General features: G+C 38.7%; 1 protein-coding gene across 1 annotated transcript in view; it reads right to left on the bottom strand.

The window, feature by feature from the left end:
* Positions 1 to 18,191, bottom strand: part of SLC28A1 (solute carrier family 28 member 1) — an 80,474-nt gene that overhangs the window by 50,810 nt on the left and 11,473 nt on the right. Inside the window, exon 4 of the mRNA XM_075208406.1 lies at positions 9,221 to 9,313. Within this exon, the coding sequence (XP_075064507.1) occupies positions 9,221 to 9,245 (25 nt within the window). The 5' untranslated portion in view covers positions 9,246 to 9,313. The remainder of the gene's footprint in view (positions 1 to 9,220; positions 9,314 to 18,191) is intronic.

Raw genomic sequence — 18,191 nt, 5'->3', positions numbered from 1 at the left:
CTGAAACAGGTCCATTAGAGTCATCACACTCAGCACAAGCTTTTAGCACCCTGTGGCCAAATGGCAGCAGGCACTCGTATAGAGCATTCTAAACAAGTACATCAGTTATTAAATGCATTCCAATTACCCAGAAAGATAGCAGTTATTAAGTGCCAAGCACCTACAAGCAGCACAGATCCAATTTTACAAGGCAACAAGAGAGCAGCAAAACAAGCAGAGGCAGCCATTGAAGCCTGATGGTCTGGTGCGTTTTGAAATGGTAAATAAACAGAATCTAATGGAAATCCAAAAGGAACAGGCTGAATGGAAGTTGAAGGAATGTGGACAAGACCCAGATGGGTTGTGGAAAGATGGACAAGGTAGACCAGTGGCACCCAAGACTTACATGCCGGCTGTAGAAGAAGCTACACATGGTCTAACTCACTTGGGAAAGAATAGTATGTGCAGGTTGCATACTGATTAGCGCCAGGCTTCTCCTCTCATGCAGGTAAGAAAGCTGTTTCAAGCCTTACATGTGTGAGAATGAATCCAGAAAAGATTATACCGACAGAGCCATCCCATATCCCTCCTGCAGAAAGCCCACTTCAGACAATGAAGATACAGTTACCCAAATATAGGCATTTCCAACATGTATTGGTATGTGTCGATGTCTTTTCTATTTGGATTGAGACTTATCCAGCAAGCAAGCTGTACTGCAACTTTTACACACTTTTCAGAGTAGGTATTTAAAAATCATGTGTGATCTGATGGGTATTCAAAGTAAAAAAAAATGCACACCCTACTACCCACAGGCAAGTGGGAATATAGAAAGTTTTAATGGCACAATTAAAAATAAACTAAGCAAAGTGATGAGTGAAACGGGTCTGGCATGGCCAGAGGCTTTACCTTTAGAATTACACTGCATCAGAACAATCCCCAGGGCCCCACTTAACCTCTAACATGTTTAAATACTTTTTTAAATACTTTTTGGGGAAATAACCTAATGTTTTGATAACTACAAAAGATTCCATAGATTGTAAGCTTGTCAGCAGGGCCCTCTTACTTATCTGTCTGTATTACCCAGTATTGTTTTATTACTGTTTGTTCCCAATTGTAAAGCACTACGGAATCTGCTGGCGCTATATAAATAAATGTTGATGACGATGACTTTAAATTACAACAATGGAATGACTGTTAAATATCTCATACAAATAAGTAATCTACTAAGGAAACTACAGAAACAGTTGACACATCACTTGAAATGCATTCTGACAATTGACATGAATTTAAGCCAGGTGATTTTGTCATGATCATGAACTTCTATCACTCAGGAGCACTTACTGACTGGTGGGATGGGCCATATGAAGTGTTGTTCACTGCCTCCACACCAATTAATGTTGCCAAAAGGGACACACAAGTCCACGCTTCTCACTGTAAGAAGGCCAGTCCAGAAAAGTCATCTGGAGATACTCCTGAGGCAATTAAGACTGACCTATTTCTTGCCCCAAAAGAAAGAACCATTGTAGACACAAGAAGAAGAGAGGTGTAGATGCCGTGGCATGGACAGAGACAAGGGACAGAGCTGATCCCTCAGTCTACCACTGGAAGACTCACTTTAAGCAACCCTGGCATGAATATTTTCCTGGTTTCTCTTTTTCTCAAACACTGTTTGGACAAACCTATTCTCGTTACATAGAGCACAGTGGTGCTAATGCTAGTTCAGAAAGTTCTGGTAAAGGTAATAAAACTGTGACCATCCAAGATAACTTTTTCATTAGGATTATCAACAAACACCAATGGTTGTTAGGCTGACGGTCTGATCACCAACTCACAGAACAAGATGGCGGAGGTCTTCACCTATAGCAGCCGCCTTTGCCTTAGAGCTTTATATGCTCACCGGTACTCAGATGCCCCCAGGACTTAACTCCAGGCGTAGTGTGAGTTAGTAATGCAAGCCCGTAACGGAGGGCCAGGAGGCTAAATAGGAGGCAGCGGATGGTCAGACAGTAGCCGAGGTCAAGGGTCACAAGCAAGCAGAGTAGACAGTAAACACGCCAAGGGTCAGGGTCACAGGCAAGGTAGCCGAGTCCAAGGTACAGGCCAAATGGTCAGGGTCACGGGAAAAACAGGCAGAGTCCAGGCAGAAGGTCACAACAGGAAATCCAACAGGCAGAGTATCCACAGGACAGGGTCCAACAGACAGACAGGAGCAGGTTAGCAAAACTGGGTCAGAAGCGCTATAACCGGCAGGGAGGGTAAGCTCTCCCTGCCTAAAATACTCAGACCAACCAATCAGGGCTCAGCCCTGCAATTACACACAGGCCAGGTTCAATTTGAACAATTGCACATTAATGAGCCCACAGACTGGGGAAGGATCAGCGCATGCGCCCGGCTGCACTATTTGCCGGGGCGCGCTGTTTGAAGTACATGTAGTCCGGCCGTTGCCTTGGCAAGGTCGAACCAACTGCAGGAAGTGACGTCCCGGTCGTCAAGGAGACGATTTGCGGCGGTGCCAGTGGTCGCCGCGGCTCCTAACAATGGTTAAGATTGTATCATAAACATAATGCATCATTTGATTATGTTATGTGTTTGACGCAACTAAAGGCTCTGGGTGCAACCGACATAAATCAAATGTATTTAAGTATACAAGGGTCACAATTGGGAACTTGTATACAGATCCAGTTTAAAAACCAAATTACCAGAAAGTTAATGAAGCACAATAATTTTCCTGCCCACTCCCATGGCACCACCAGTGATTTTATAGCCCAAGCTCCTTTGTTGCACATAACAACCTTACCCCAACTAATGGCTTCATCACCTTATCTATTAACAAAATGCAAATATAGATATTGTGGCCCCCAGCCATGAAAACGATGTATGAAAGATTCGAGATTTGGGAAATTTAATTGGTAACATAATGGAAACATAAGATGAAACTTTCTCATACATTAACAAAGAATTGCAAGCAATAAAAGTAGAGTTGATCAAGCACAGGCATGTTATAGGTTATTTATCTGCAGCAATGTGAGGTTACTGGATGACATTAGAAAGTATATAGTGGGACCAAGTGTTGCACTTACTTGTTAAATGATACTAAATCAGAAGAAATAATAGAACATTATATGGCAGAAGTGGCTGAGTTAAAATTTGGGTTCAACAAAGAGAAAACAGAAGATGATGCTTCAGAAGGAGATGATGGTTGGTTTTCATAGTTGGATACAGCAAACTGGTTTAAAAGTATTTAATATGTGTCACACATTGCACCAGCTAACCTGCATTTTGGTCACTGTTCTTACCTGTTTCTCTTGGTTCTCGCTCCCTGCATTCTCTTGATTAGCTAATTGCTTGTCAGCTCTGTCTATTTAAAGCACCTGTTTCTCTACTAAGTTGCCAGCTCTTCAGGTCTCCTTACCTGTTAGGATGCTCTTTTGTCTGGCTCCTGTCTGCACATCGGTATCCTGTGTTACCTGTTCCACGATCGAGACCTGTGGTATTATTGCAGAACATCGTGCCTCATCATCGGTCCCATTCTCATGCTATTCGCTTTCCAGGGATCTCAGTGCATCAGTTCTATGCAGTTCACCACCTCTCAGTTGTTTTCCTGTGCTACCTGTTTCATGATCAAAACCTGTGATATTATTGCAGAACCTCGTGCCTCATCATCAGTCCCATTTTCAAGCTATCCGCTTTCAAGGGATCTCAGTGCATCAGTTCTCTGCAGTTCACCACCTCTCAGTTGGTATCCTGTGTTACCTGTTTCACGATCAAGACCTGTGGTATTATTGCAAGAACCTCGTGCCTCATTAGCGGTCCAGTTCTCACGCTATTCACCTTTTCCAGGGATCTCAATGCATCAGTTCTCTGCAGTTCACCACCTCTCAGTTGGTATCCTGTGCTACCTGTTCCACGATCAAGACCTGTGGTATTATTGCAAGAACCTCGTACCTCATCATCGGTCCAGTTCTCAAGTTATTCACTTTCTAAGGACCTCAGTGCTTTGGTTCACTGCCGCACTCCTGAACCTCTGCACTTACCGTCCAGCAGTCCTTCTCCACTCCACGGTTCCATCTCACCTTGCTCTATTCTCCCTTAGAGGACCGCGACCTGCGGCTAGAGAGCAGCTAAATCCATATTCCCATGCGGGGATCCCTGGTGAATACCTCTCTACCGTTAGACTCCGCACCTCTCTGGGGGTGAGTCTATCTAGAGCAGGGTTTTCGACGTCTATTCCAAACTCAGGTCTGTGACAATATGCCATGGGAAGAATCCTGTTAATGGTTCTAGGGGTCATTCTACTGACTCATTTTGCCTATACTCTGTAATTATTTTTGTAAGTTTGGTAAGAAAGGTGTTACGAGGATACAAGAAGCTGGTAATTTATTATGGGAACTGAATGAAGACAGTAATAGCGATACTGAAGAAACAAATATATGATAGCACAAATGCTATCAGAGGGTGGCATGACAAAGTCAGCTTCAGTATCTATTATGAATAATGTGATATATACTACTGATACAATTAAGTGCCACTACTTATGGGTGGAAAAAAAAAAGAGTAGCATTATTTTGTACCTAACATTTTGTTTAAACCTTAGCTGAGATGCACATTAAGTAAAAAGGAAACATTGTAATTAAACAAACATGTAAGCCTAATCCAACGATGATTATTTTGCAGACCTCAGCAAAAATAAAATTGCTTTATATGGACTTGTTTAATCTACATCCTTGAACAATAAGCACACTGTACAGAGAAAAGTACATTTTTCGACTAACTACATTTTATGATGTACGGACAATGTGAACTTGGATAGCCCTTAATAACTATTTACTGGAACCTGAGTCCTAATGGATATTAACTCAAGATAATGAAATCTCATGTGACATGAGTGATATATCTAACATTCCAATAAAGTAGAGGTGTTCAATCATCATCATTCATTTATATAGCTTAGCAAAGTCCGTAGCGCTTTACAAAAACAGTAATAAAACAATACCGGGTACTACAGACACACAGAGAGATAAGAAGGCCCTACTCGCAAGCTTACAATATATGGAACAATGGGAACTGGATACATGAGATTACGTGCTACATATTGCATATTGGTCCAGCCAGATTGCAAAGGTAAAAAGTGCTTAGTGGGCTATATGATTCAGTCACACAACTATGTTGGTCAAAGGGTTGTTGTATTGTGTGAACTATGTAAAGAAATGGTAATAGGGTAACCTAAGGAGGTTAAGAGGGTGGTTGGGATTTCAGAGAATACTTGAAGGTTTGAAGACTAGAGGAAAGTCTTATTGTGCAAGGGTGCACCCACGATATGGATGCACCCTGAAAAAAGTCCTGTAATCGGGAATGGGACAAGGTAATGAGGGTAGATGAGAGACGCAGATCTTATGCAGAACGGAGGTGTCGAGCTGGGTGATATTTTGAGACAAGTGAGGAGATGTATGTTGGTGCAGTTTTGTTGATGGATTTATATGTTAGTAGAAATAATTATATTGGATTCAGTGAAAAATAAGCATGTAATGTAGAGACTGACAAAAAGTTGATTAGCAATGTAAAACAGATTGTAGGCTTAAGAGTCTAATTCGGGGAAGACCAGCAAGGATATATTTGCAATTGTCAATGCGGGAGATAATGAGTGCATTTAGTTTTTGCAGTGTCTTGTGTGAGATATGTGCGCATTCTGGAAATGTTTTTTAGATGTATGGAACATGATTTAGGTATAGAGTCGATGTGGGGAACATAAGGATAGTTCTGAGTCAAGAATTGCACCTAGGCAGCAGGTTTGTGGGGTAAAATCAGCAATTGTTGTCAGATTTTATATGCTGTCTACCCTATATACTGAGGACTTATTTGTCATGTACTATATCTATATGGGTTTTATCTGATGTGTTTTTAATCTTTGTACTATATTATTTTATGGCATCTGGCCATCATAATAATAAATATAAATTTTAATCATAATCAGGTCAGTTCCTCCATCACTTAGACATTTTAGTACATATACATGGTACGGTTTATTAGCGCTGGATCAAATCTATTCCATTGAGCAGTATATGTGAGGAAGTGATTAGAGGTCTGAGATTTACGCCAGTGATGTTTTGCTTTACGAGAAAGTTTTTGAAGCTTTTGTGTTACTTTAGTTATCAAACAACAAAACAGACTAATTGCGCTCCAACAAAAAAAACATCCACAATAGTATATAAATCTAAGGATCCCACTTCTGTCACAATGCTGTTTGAGGATGCCAACCTCCTATATGGAAATAAAAAGTAACATGATAGGATGTTCCAAGTGGGGGATCCCAAACAATATAAAAACATAAGATGGTGGATCTTGTAAGAAGTATATATATGTGTTTTATTAGAACAATAAAAACAAACATAAAATATTAATAAAGAAAAAAACATGTAAACATCAGCCACAGAAATCTGTACACTACTAATATAATTATCACTTAGGATTCAGATATGTTATATCTCCTTAAGAAGTGAAAAAAGTGTCTGGCCAGTACACTGTAATTGTAACAACTAGGATCCTAGTGAAAAGATTATGCTATAAGAAAACTTCTTAATCCGTAACAGAACGGAAAAAATAATGTGGAACAGTCTCACCCGCTATAGCACTTCTCTAGACGGTCTAGGTATATACCCTATCATGTTATTTTTTATTTGTGTTACTTTAGTTTGCTTTGGCCGACATTGAAGTCGATGCAGAGTATGAAGAATCACTGGAGCCACTTGATCAAAGGCTGCTGCTAGGGTTGGTGAAAATGAGGTACTGCCATATCAGATGAAGAGAATGTAGAGATAAGTGAGAGAAAGTGGAAAACTGTTAAAAATGAATAGAGGTAGAGTTGGAGAAAGGCAAAAGAGCCAGTCCACTAATTTTCAATTTTTCTTATAAGCACAAAACTTTTTTCTTTAATATATTTTGTATTTCAGATATGTATTGGTGAAATGGTAAACAAGTATAGCAAAAGGAAATAAAGTACAAAATTAAAATAATCAAACCCTTTAGTGGGGATAAGTAGATATGTTTCAATAGGAGTCAGTGTAGTAATTCCACAATAATCAATCTTTATTAATTTCTCACAATGCTAAAAACTTTCATCAACATCTTATATCACACTAAGGGGTAAATGTATCAAGCTGAGAATTTTCTGGCGGGTTTGAAAAACGGAGATGTTGCCTATAGCAACCAATCAGTTTCTAGCTATTATTTTGCAGAATGTACGAAATAAATGATAGTTAGAATCTGATTGGTTTTTCAAACCTGACGGAAAACTCTCAGCTTGATACATTTACACCTAAATCTGTAGTGACAATCCACAATCTATAATATTAGGCTAATAATAATGTATAAATTAAAATATATCCTTATTCTTTACAGGACTACCATATAAGTATCCTATATTCTCTTTACATTCACCGTTATTAATACCATAGACTCATATCTGGGCATAATAATATCGCTAAGGATGAATGTCCTCCTAATTATCTACAATGCCTCCTATTAATTTATGCCATCGATATTATTATGCCCAGACATGAGTCTATGGTATTTCCTTTTGCTACACTTCTTTCTATGTTTCTTAATATTTCACCAATACATATCTGAAATACAAAATATATTAAAGATAAATCTTTTGTGCTTATAAGAAAAATTGTAAATTAGTGAACTGGAGTGCTCATTTGCCTTTATCCAACTTTTAGTTGTACCTCTGTTATTTGTTGGAAGAGCACCTCCTCGAATGGGGTTTTATTCAGGGACTGTCTGTATGAACACTGTAAAGAGGAAGGTGCTGCTCCTTGTGCGGAATTACATAAATCTCATTATGAAAATGAATAGAGCTAACATTGCTGCGGGTATGAGGAGGCTTGGTGGAGTTTGACAGCAGAGAGGTTAAAGTACTGGCGAAGAGCTTGAAACTGATAAGGTGATGATCTGAGGGAAAGGTGTGTTAAGGAAATCAGAATCTGAGCACAGTCTAGAGGAAACGAGATCAAGGTAGTGGCCATCCTGATAAGTAGAGAAGCAGGTCCACTGGGAGAGGCCGAGGGAGGAAATTAGAGAGAGTAGTTTGAAAGCACAAGTGTAATGTGGATTACAATGGAAATGTTGAAATCATCCATGATGATGGTGGGGATGTCGGAAGATAAGAAATGAGGGTTTAATGTATTCATGATGTAGCAATGTGTCACAATACTCCTATATTTCCTGAATTAGTTTTGCTATAAAACACCTGTTTTATGGGAGGAGGGGGAGAGCGCTCTTTATAGAAGTTCCAGCTGCACAGCACTGTTTATACACTGAGCTCCCTATCTTCTTATTTTTATAAAACTTTAGATACTTTTGGATTATACTTCTGGATTAGACAATCAGTTATTACACTTTAATAACACCAAGCTTATTTATGCTTAATATTCATTTACTCCCTAACGTTCATGTGGCTGCTTCTCCTAAATATGTCTCTTCGTGAGAATCTCTATTACAGTCAACATTTCTCATATCAAATTATTTAATAATCTAATAATCTAGTTACTATCTGCATAGATATTATTAATAACATGCTAGTTTTGCTCATATTACCTAGTAAGCATATATTTATAAACAGCTCAAACAATTTCTAAGGAAGATTTGTTTTTTTGAAGTGATGATCTATTCTCTAAAACAACAGTCTCAGGTTTCAAATAGGACGGTGACTATTATAGCTTGATAATAAATCTAATACACATATTATAGAAAAAGCAACATAATTATGGGATAAAATAAAAGTGCACTTTGTAACAGGCACTAGAATCACAACTTAATTCTCTGATATTTTCAGCTAGAGATCCTCCGTACCACTGTTTGCAACAACAATGTTTTTTTATGCACTGAGAAGGTCTCAGTTCAAAAGTATGAATAGAAAACCATTAGTTAATGACTTGTAACTGCAACATGAAACATTTTAATGTACTACATAACTTCAACACATAGGTGTAAACATGCTTAATAACAATAATGTAATACATTGAAACACGTTGGTGTAGACAAGCCCTGGGATGACACTACATATAAACAGCACAGATAGATCATATGTTTTAGGTACCATCTTATAAGTCACTCACACCAATGTGTTTGTAATTTGTTGTTTGTTTTAGAAAAATATTCCCTTTATGCTATTGTTATAAACCTAAGATGGATCTAACAGCAGAGTACACCAAGTCTTAATGGAAATACTGAAACTTCTTACTTGTTTTGCTGTTTCTCCCCCTCATAACCTACCAGTCTGTGTGTGGATGTGAAGACGATTCACTTGCAGCTTTCCTTATTCTCTGTGAATAATCTGAGGAAAGAAGTGCATATTATGGAATGGCAGCAAAGTCCAAAGCTGTGTCAGCGACTGGAAAGATCCCTCTGCGATTCCCACTTCCCAGTGACCAGCCTCTGCATTAAAGTCAAGTAAATGACGATCACTGTAATACACATAGCTCACCATATTATCTGGAGGCATTAAATTATTGATTTAAACGTCTATAAATTGTAATGATTAAAATGATTACCATGATTAAACAGCTCCCACAGCTATAACTACTTCATATCTGACTGTCTTACATAGAACTTCTTTCAGATAACAACTGCTTGTACCACTTAATCTTCCTTGTTCACTATATTGTAAAAATTCACACCCCATTTAATAATTAATCATATTTTCTACTTAGAGGAATTACTATGTACTCATTGCAATAAAATGACAGATAAATGTTTATTTAACCACACAAGCAAATTGCACAAATGTGTTGTAACCCTTGGCAACTAGTCATGAGTACAGTATAAAGTTCACCAGACTGATCTATCTGATTGGTTGTTGTGGGTTACAGCACATATGTATGTGCAATTTGTACCATAGTATTTAAACAGCATTACATAGTTAGTATGCACTGACCAACATTCACAAGTACCCGATGGTGAAATATATTAAAATTCAAGACATGATGAATGTTGCATGACCAGACCTCACTTACAGGAAGCTTATACAAATTGTATAGTAAAGATCTTTATTACTAAGTATCTGTTTAATCTGGTGTTTCCTAATATTAGTTCAAATAGAATTTGATTCATCAAATGACACACTAACAAATGACACAAAAAAACGTTCATCCAGAATTTTTTAAACAATTTATTTTTAGATTTCAGAACTTGTTGAACCCCATTGATAATGACTTTAAATTATCTGCTCATCAATCCCGCACATCGGCATGGGAGCTATATAATCCCATTCCTTGTTACAGCTTCAACATACAGTCATGGTCAAACGTTTTGAAAATGACACAAGTATTGGTTTTCACAAAGTTTGCTGTTTCAGTGTTTTTAGACCTTTTTGTCAGATGTTGCTATGGTATACTGACGTAAAATTATAAGCATTTCATAAGTGTCAACAGCTTTTCTAGACAATTACATTAAGTTTATGCAAAGAGTCAATATTTGCAGTGTTGATCCTTCTTTTTGAAGACGTCTGCAATTCACCCTGGCATGTTGCCAATCAACTTCTGGGTCACTTACTGACTGATGGCCGCCCATTCTTGCCTAATCAATGCTTGAGAGTTTGTCAGAATTTGTGGGCTTTTGTTTGTCCACCCGCCTCTTATGGATTGACCATAAATTCTCAATGGGATTAAGGTCTGGGGAGTTTCCTGGACATGTACCTAAAATTTTGATGTTCTAATCCCGACACACCTTATGGCAAGGTGCTATATCATGCTGAAAAAAGCATTGTTCGTCACCAAACTGTTCTTGGATGATTGGGAGAAGTTACTCTTGGAGGATGTTTTGGTACCATTCTTTATTCATGGCTGTGTTCTTAGGCAAAATTGTGATTAATGCCACTCCCACTAGTGCAGAGCTTGCTCAGGAATGGCAGCAGGCAGGTGTGAGTACATCTGTACGCACAGTGAGGCGATGACTTTTGGACGATAACACAAACTTCTACTCCTACAATTTTTTCTGAAACTGACTGGAATACCGTTTAGATGTCCTCTTATGACTGAGACCACCTAAACATAAAGCTATCTCTTTACTCTAAAACTTTTTATAAGACCTAACTGACCTTGGTAAAAGCAAATCAGGTGTAGCACAATGGCTTGACCCTTAGGCATTTAAGCCTGCCAGTATCTATTAGAGATGCTCAGGCTCGGTTCCCCGAGAACTGAACACACCCGAACTTAGCAGATCCGAGTACTTTTGTGCGCCCTCGGAATTGAAAACGAGGCAAAATGTCATTGTTACGTCGTCGGATCTCGCGATTTTTGGATTCTCTAAGTACCGCCCTCCACGGTGGTCTTCTAAATCTTCAGTCAGATTGTACTGTGTTATATAGGTAACACACAAAGAGAAGAGCTCCATTGCTAATTGTCATTGCTGAAATACAAATACTAGAACTGACAGGCTTGGTGTAAATCTGCAGTCAAATTGTACAGTGATATATAGTCAACACACAAAGAGAAGAGCTCCATTGCTTCATTGCTAATTGTCATTGCTAAAATAGAAATACTAGTGTTAGCAGGCTTGGTCTTCTGAATTTGCAGTCAAATTGTACGGTGTTATATAGGTTATACACAAAGAGGAGAGTTCCACTGCTAATTGTCATTGCTGAAATAGAAATAACAGGGCTGGCAGTCTTGGTCTAAATCTGCAGTTACATTTTACTGTACCATAGTTCACTCAAAAACAGGAGAGGTGGCAGGGTTCAGTGCTAAAAGAGAAATTGTAATAATAGGGCTGTCAGTGTTCTCAAAAGTCTCCAGTGATATTCTACTGTGCCATAGCTCATACAGAAACAGGAGGGGTGACATTGTTCTTGTCACTCTCCAGTCTCAGTCATGATAATACTAATCCCTCTACCTCACGTGGTAAAGTCTATGTTCAAGTGCATAGTGGTTTTAAGTCAGGGAAACAAAAATGTAAATAAAAAGCATTTACCTTTTTAAAGAAAAAAACACCACTCTAATAAAGGTGAAAGTTTACTGTAGAAAAACATAAAATTGCCTACATGCCATTCTACCCAAAATATTACCAAGCACACCAGCATCAGCTAGCTCCCTTCTCTCTGCTAGATCTCAGCACCTGCAATCTACACTATCATCATATTCACCCTCATCAGTGTGTACATTATCCTCAAACAATACTAATTCATCTCCACTGGAATCCATCATCACAGAAGTCTGTATACTTTGATGTAATTTCCGGTAATTGCCTTCCTCATGGAATTTGTAGTTCATTTTACGGAAGAGCTGTCACGATTTTTGGGCAATTCTTTTAGACCAGACCAAATGTCAAAATGTTGTGCAGACTCATCTGCATTACCACTGGGTGTCTTGGGAAAGCTAAGTTTTTTCCTAGCAACAATTTCCAGAGAAACTGAAGGAGGAGACGTCATTGTGTCATGTACCACTTGAGCTGTCAGCTTGCTGTCCAGGAGCTCATTGCATCTCTTGAGATCTGGGTCAGATGGAAAGAAAGAAAAGACATATCTCTTAACCTAGAATCAAGCACAGATACCAAAATGTAATGATCCGATTTTAAGATATTGATAACTCTTGGATCCTGGTGAAGCGAATAAAGTACTTAATCTACATGTCCAACATAATTAGCGGAATTGCTTTCTTTAATTTTCTCCTTCAATTTCTCTTGCTGCTTTTCAAAAAGTCTAATGAGGGGAATCACTTCACTCTCTTCACAGGGGACTACTTTGAGTGGTTTCAGCACCTTGCACAACACAGAAAGAATTCTCCACTGCGCTGGACTAAAGTACATTCCCCTTAAATTCTATTCTTCTTGCAGCTGCTGCATTCTCCTACATGCTGTTGCAGGATCCTGAAAATTACCCTAAATATTTTGGGACACAGACAGCATCTCCTGCATGTCATTGTCTTTTTTTAAAAGTTCTGTACCACCAAGTTGATAGTGTGAGCAAAACAGGGAATGTGATGGAATTCCCCCCGTTGTAATGCTTTAACAATATTGGTGGTGTTATCAGAAATCACATATCCTCAAGAAAGTCCAAGCAGGATAAGCCCTGTTGCAATGACATCCCTTAGTTTTTCAATCAGGTTGTCAGCGGTATTACCTCTGACCTGTGCCTTGTCTCGTCTCTGATAACCACCTCTTACTCCCACCTTCAAGACTTCTCCCGTGCTGCTCCCCACTTATGGAATTCCCTATCACGCTCTATCAGACTTTCTCACAGCCTTCAAATCTTTAGATGCTCTTTCAAAACCCATCTCTTTTTTAGAGGTGACCTTATGCTCGATAACACTATTCACACTAAAGAACCCTCACAACTATCAAAATCTCCACTCTGAGCCACACTCACTCCTCTTGTTTTAGCTGAGTCCTCTTTCACTTAGAATGCAAGCTCTCTAATGTGCAGGGTCCTCCATACCCTTTGTTTTCATGTCTCCATTCATTTTGTCTGCCTTGTCTGTTCTAGTTTTACCTATGTCTTGTTTTATGTATGTCCTTGTCTTCCCTACTGTACGGCACTGGTGAGCACTGTTGTGCCTTACAAATCTACGATAATAAAAATAACAATAATAATAATAAGCCTCCTAGTGAAGCAGATGATACACAGAGTAGCCTGCCTCTGAAAAATGTGACATACTTGGGTACATGCTGCTGCTGTCCCTGCTGGTGAAGGCGAATCACCAACCCAGTGGGCTGTCACAGTCTTATAAACTTAAGTTTGCCCAGTTCCGCTTGTCCACATATCTTTAGTTAAGTGTACAGTGGGTAGAATGGCATTTTGTAGCCAAATAAGTACATTTTTACGAACCTTCTGGTAGAGGTGAGGAATAGCTTTTCTAGTAAAATGGTGTGATGGAATTTGGTAACGAGGACACAAGACCTCAAGTAATTGTCTAACACCAGCTGCATTAATAGTGAATATTGGACGCAGATCTAATACTAGCATAGTCGCCATTACGTCTGTGATCCGCTTTGCAACTGGGTGACTGCTTTCTTACTTGCTACAGATTGTTTAACAGTCAATTGTTGTAAACTACTAAGTAGTCTTTTACTTGGTCTGCTTCTAGGTTGAAGATCCAACCCCAGCAGCAGGAGCAGCAGCAGTGGGCCTAATGCTCAAGGATTCTTCTGAGGAGTCCTGGACAGGGGAGGAGTTATCTCGCATTAGCAACTTGGATGCAGGACTAACTCCCATCACTTGTGAGGATATTAATGATGAAGGTGTTGGGGGTGTAGATTGCAGGTGCCAGGATCTAGATGAGAGAAGGGAGGTAGCTGATGCTGGACTGCTGCTTGTTGCTATTTTTTAGCATAAGTTTCTGATTTTCCCAAGAGCTTTCCATGAACTTGCTTCAAATGGCGTAACATGCATGAGGATCCTAGACGTTTACTGACTGTAGCTTTACAAATGCTACAAATGGTTAGACAACTGTTGTCAGAATTTGGGTAAAGATAATTCCACACATAAGAGGTGGATTTTTTGGTCTTATACCCAGGCATGACAATTGCCTTCTTATCACTGGCACAAACTGCTGCAGTCTTTGTTTGAAAGTGTATGAAAATAATATTGTGACCTTGGAGGTGGTAAAAATTGACTGCAAATGACTTGAAATTGGTGTTATTGAGGTTAACAATAATGTAGGAACAAAAAGCGAGCAACATTATGTGATTTCAGCATACTTTAGCTATTTTTCTAAAAAATGCAGATCCAAAACCAAAACCAAAACACACGAGGGCGGTTTTGCCAAAACTAAAACCAAAATCAAAACCAAAACACAAAGTTTATCCAGATCCAAAACCAAAACCAGAACAAGGGGGTCAGTGAAAATCTCTAGTATCTATAGTGAAATGTTTTTAAAATTTCATGTGCCACCTTAGTTTGAAGATTTTATGATATCAGTATTTGTGCATATAAAAACACTTTCCGGGGTGGGGTGGGTTATGCTGGCAGGTGCAAAGTGCATCCCTATAAAGGTGTTGGCCGATATCTCCTCCCCCGACAAGGATGTGCAAAAAAATTGTGTTTATTTTGGGGGGGAGGTTAGAGAAACTACAGATGCCCTCTTAGGTGGGAACACCCCTACACTATACACCACTTAAAACTTATTTAAACTTCACACCCAACAAGATGAAAACAAAATTACCCTAACAATCTCACATGCGCATTTGGGCATAAAGTGATTCTATGATTAGGGCTCATTCTTCAAGGAAACCCTGATCCACCCAGCTCTTTCCACAGCCTTCGACATCTAGGCAGATAACCAAGTACAAAATAATATAATTAGTGCAAAAAATACAATTGTGAAAAAATAGGCACATTACACTACACATATTTTTTAAAATGATCTGTATAGTCTCCAAATCAGCAGGGATTCTCACCTTTCTGCTGCTTGAGGCAAGTATGACAACAGGAAGTAATAACCCCCCACAGATAATACTAGTGTTGTCCCCATTGATTATATTGACATTGCTTACTATCAATTATACAGGCACTGCCCAAATTGATAATACTAGTACTGTGTCTTGTTTAGCTAAGCAGTACTATTTGATACTGATTGGCCATAGTAGCACTGTGCTCCTATTAATTAAGCAAACATTGCTCCCATTAATTAAACCAACATTTTTTCCCCACTAATAAGATCAGACCATAACTTACTCTCTCCCAATCCACGTGCCTGTTAGTCCATTGGTTCTTCGCTACTTTAAAACAGTGAAGCCGTATTTACTCTATAGACCAGAGGATGTGATTATTATAGTTAACAAATAATAATTTTCACTAACCTGTGAAAGAACTGGTGCTTCTCTCTGCTTTGGAAGCTCAGTATACCAGTATGGCATATGGAATCTGTGCTGCTACAACAACCCCATACGCTTCCATACGTGTGCTACATTCAATTACTTCCCATATATGATATAATCTTATGCAACCTACTTGTTTCAATACAGAACCCCCCCCCCCCCCTGCTGCATGTACACAAACTGTGTAGGCAGCATTCTCATATGATCAGTGTTGACCCCAGCCAATCAGAGCTCCGACACGAGGCTTGGGTCCTTATTCTTGACCCACAGAATAAAATGCATATCCTCAACAAAGGATAGGCCCACATATTTCCTACTGAGTCACTATTCTGATGATTGCACCCTTTCTTCTGAGTAATGCAGTGTCAGTTCTCTCCTTTACACAGTTTATATTCCCTTTCTATTGGTAAGGCAGTGATTTCTAATAATCTGTTAATGAGGACAACACTGCGGGTGCCTCATAGTCTGATGGAAGGAAACAAACAACTGTATATATTTACAGCTTCAACCAACACAAGCCAACACAAAAAATAAATTTGTGCTATTCTTTGACTATTGTTCATAACTTCCAAAACAAGTTTCAATTGTTCCAGTGAAACAGAGGCAGCCTGAACTCTGCTCACAGCATGAGTGGTGACTGCAGGTAGTCATCTATACCCTATCCTCTTCATAGAAATGGTCTGGCTCAAACCAGAGTTGCACTTGGTCACTGTAAGAATGTCAGTCTAGTGGTTAGCACTTCTGCCTCACAGCGCTGGGTCACGAGTTCAATTCCCGACCATGGCCTTATCTGTGTGGAGTTTGTATGTTCTCCCTGTGTTTGCGTGGGTTTCCTCCCACACTCCAAAAAACATACTGGTAGGTTAATTGGCTGATATAAAAAATTGACCCTAGTCTCTCCCTCGCTGTCTGTCTGTCTCCCTCTCTGTGAGTGCGTGTCTATATTAGGGAATTTAGACTGTAAGCTCCAATGGGGCAGGGACTGATGTGAATGGGTTCTCTGTGCAGCGCTGCGGAATTAGTGGCGCTATATAAATAAATGATGATGATGAATATGCACCCAGCACTCAAATGATCAAGCCATGGCAGAGAAAAATGCCCCTTAGGTAAGTTAGGATATATACAGAAAAATAGGTAATGTATAAACATTTTATATCAATTTAGGTCATTTACTGTTAAATTCTCGATTTTTACCGTTTATTTTAAAGATATCGTTTAATTACTGGAGTAAAATGTCAAATAGTTTATTTAGTTTTATGCTACACTCACTTTATGTGTCCCTACCAAACAGAAGCTACGCAGATGCGATCATTGGCAGCATTTTCATTTCTCCCCAGGCGCTAAAATTTGAAGTTAAAGCTCTGCACTGCACATACTTTCACAAAAAGTATTTTCCAACAAGAAGAGTTACTATCAGCCTCCCCTTGTAGTGGTGCCTGCTCCTTATAATTATATAGTCACTACAATCTGGAAGCTAAGCAATTGTTACAGCAACTACTATATAAGTAATGAATACAGAAAATGATAAATGAATGAATAAATAAAGGTCTGTCAGGTTATTTCAAAAATATGAGTGGGATTCCCGTATACTCTTTATAAAAACACTATGTACTCTTGCTGTGTGGAGTTGCCTTTTTACACATTTCAGTCCCGTCACCAATGTTTTTAATGTGGTTTCTGTGTGAAGCATTTCTGTACAAACACATCAATATACAATAAAGACATACACCTTATCATTTCATCACATCATACATCAAAAAGCAAATGATTAATTCACACACATAACAAGTTTTGATTTTTGAAAGCAAAATCAAATAAAAGCAAAAACACAGTACTACTGGCACTGGTTACCTTTTCTGATGTTGAGCATTATTATGTTTGACCAAACTAGGATTACATAACAAACGTTTACATAATGCTTGTCTCTGCTGAACCCTCCTCTCAGTGTTTATAAAAGGTGGACTAGGGAACATGTGAACAGTATAATTACAGTTCCATCTAAATAATATGTTTACAGAAGCATAAAAATAATAAAATTTTTGGAAATTAAGAAAAAAAAATCAGTATTTTATTTATTGCTTTCACACAGTAAACTGTAAATATAGGCAATAAACAAATATTGTTTTATGTGTTTCTAGTATGTCTTCAGCTGATTATAGTATGTCTTAAAGTACAATTGACGTCCATAAGTACAAGAAGGTCATAGTGATATGTATGCCCTTCTACTATCATGTTTACATTTTGATAATGTAGGGCAGTAATGAACTTTAAACATACCATAACAAGTTCTCTCATTCCAAGACTGTATGCAGCCTGTATTTTGCTTCTTATCAACCAGTCAAATTACATTCTCCCTTCTTGCTGCAATTAAGACTAATATATGTATGGGGCCTAGCTGTGAA

The sequence above is a fragment of the Mixophyes fleayi genome, chromosome 4 (assembly GCF_038048845.1).
Source record: "Mixophyes fleayi isolate aMixFle1 chromosome 4, aMixFle1.hap1, whole genome shotgun sequence".
Taxonomy (NCBI): Eukaryota; Metazoa; Chordata; class Amphibia; order Anura; family Limnodynastidae; genus Mixophyes; species Mixophyes fleayi.
The sequence above is the reverse complement of the archived record's forward strand: the minus strand, read 5'-3'. Positions and strand labels throughout refer to the sequence as shown.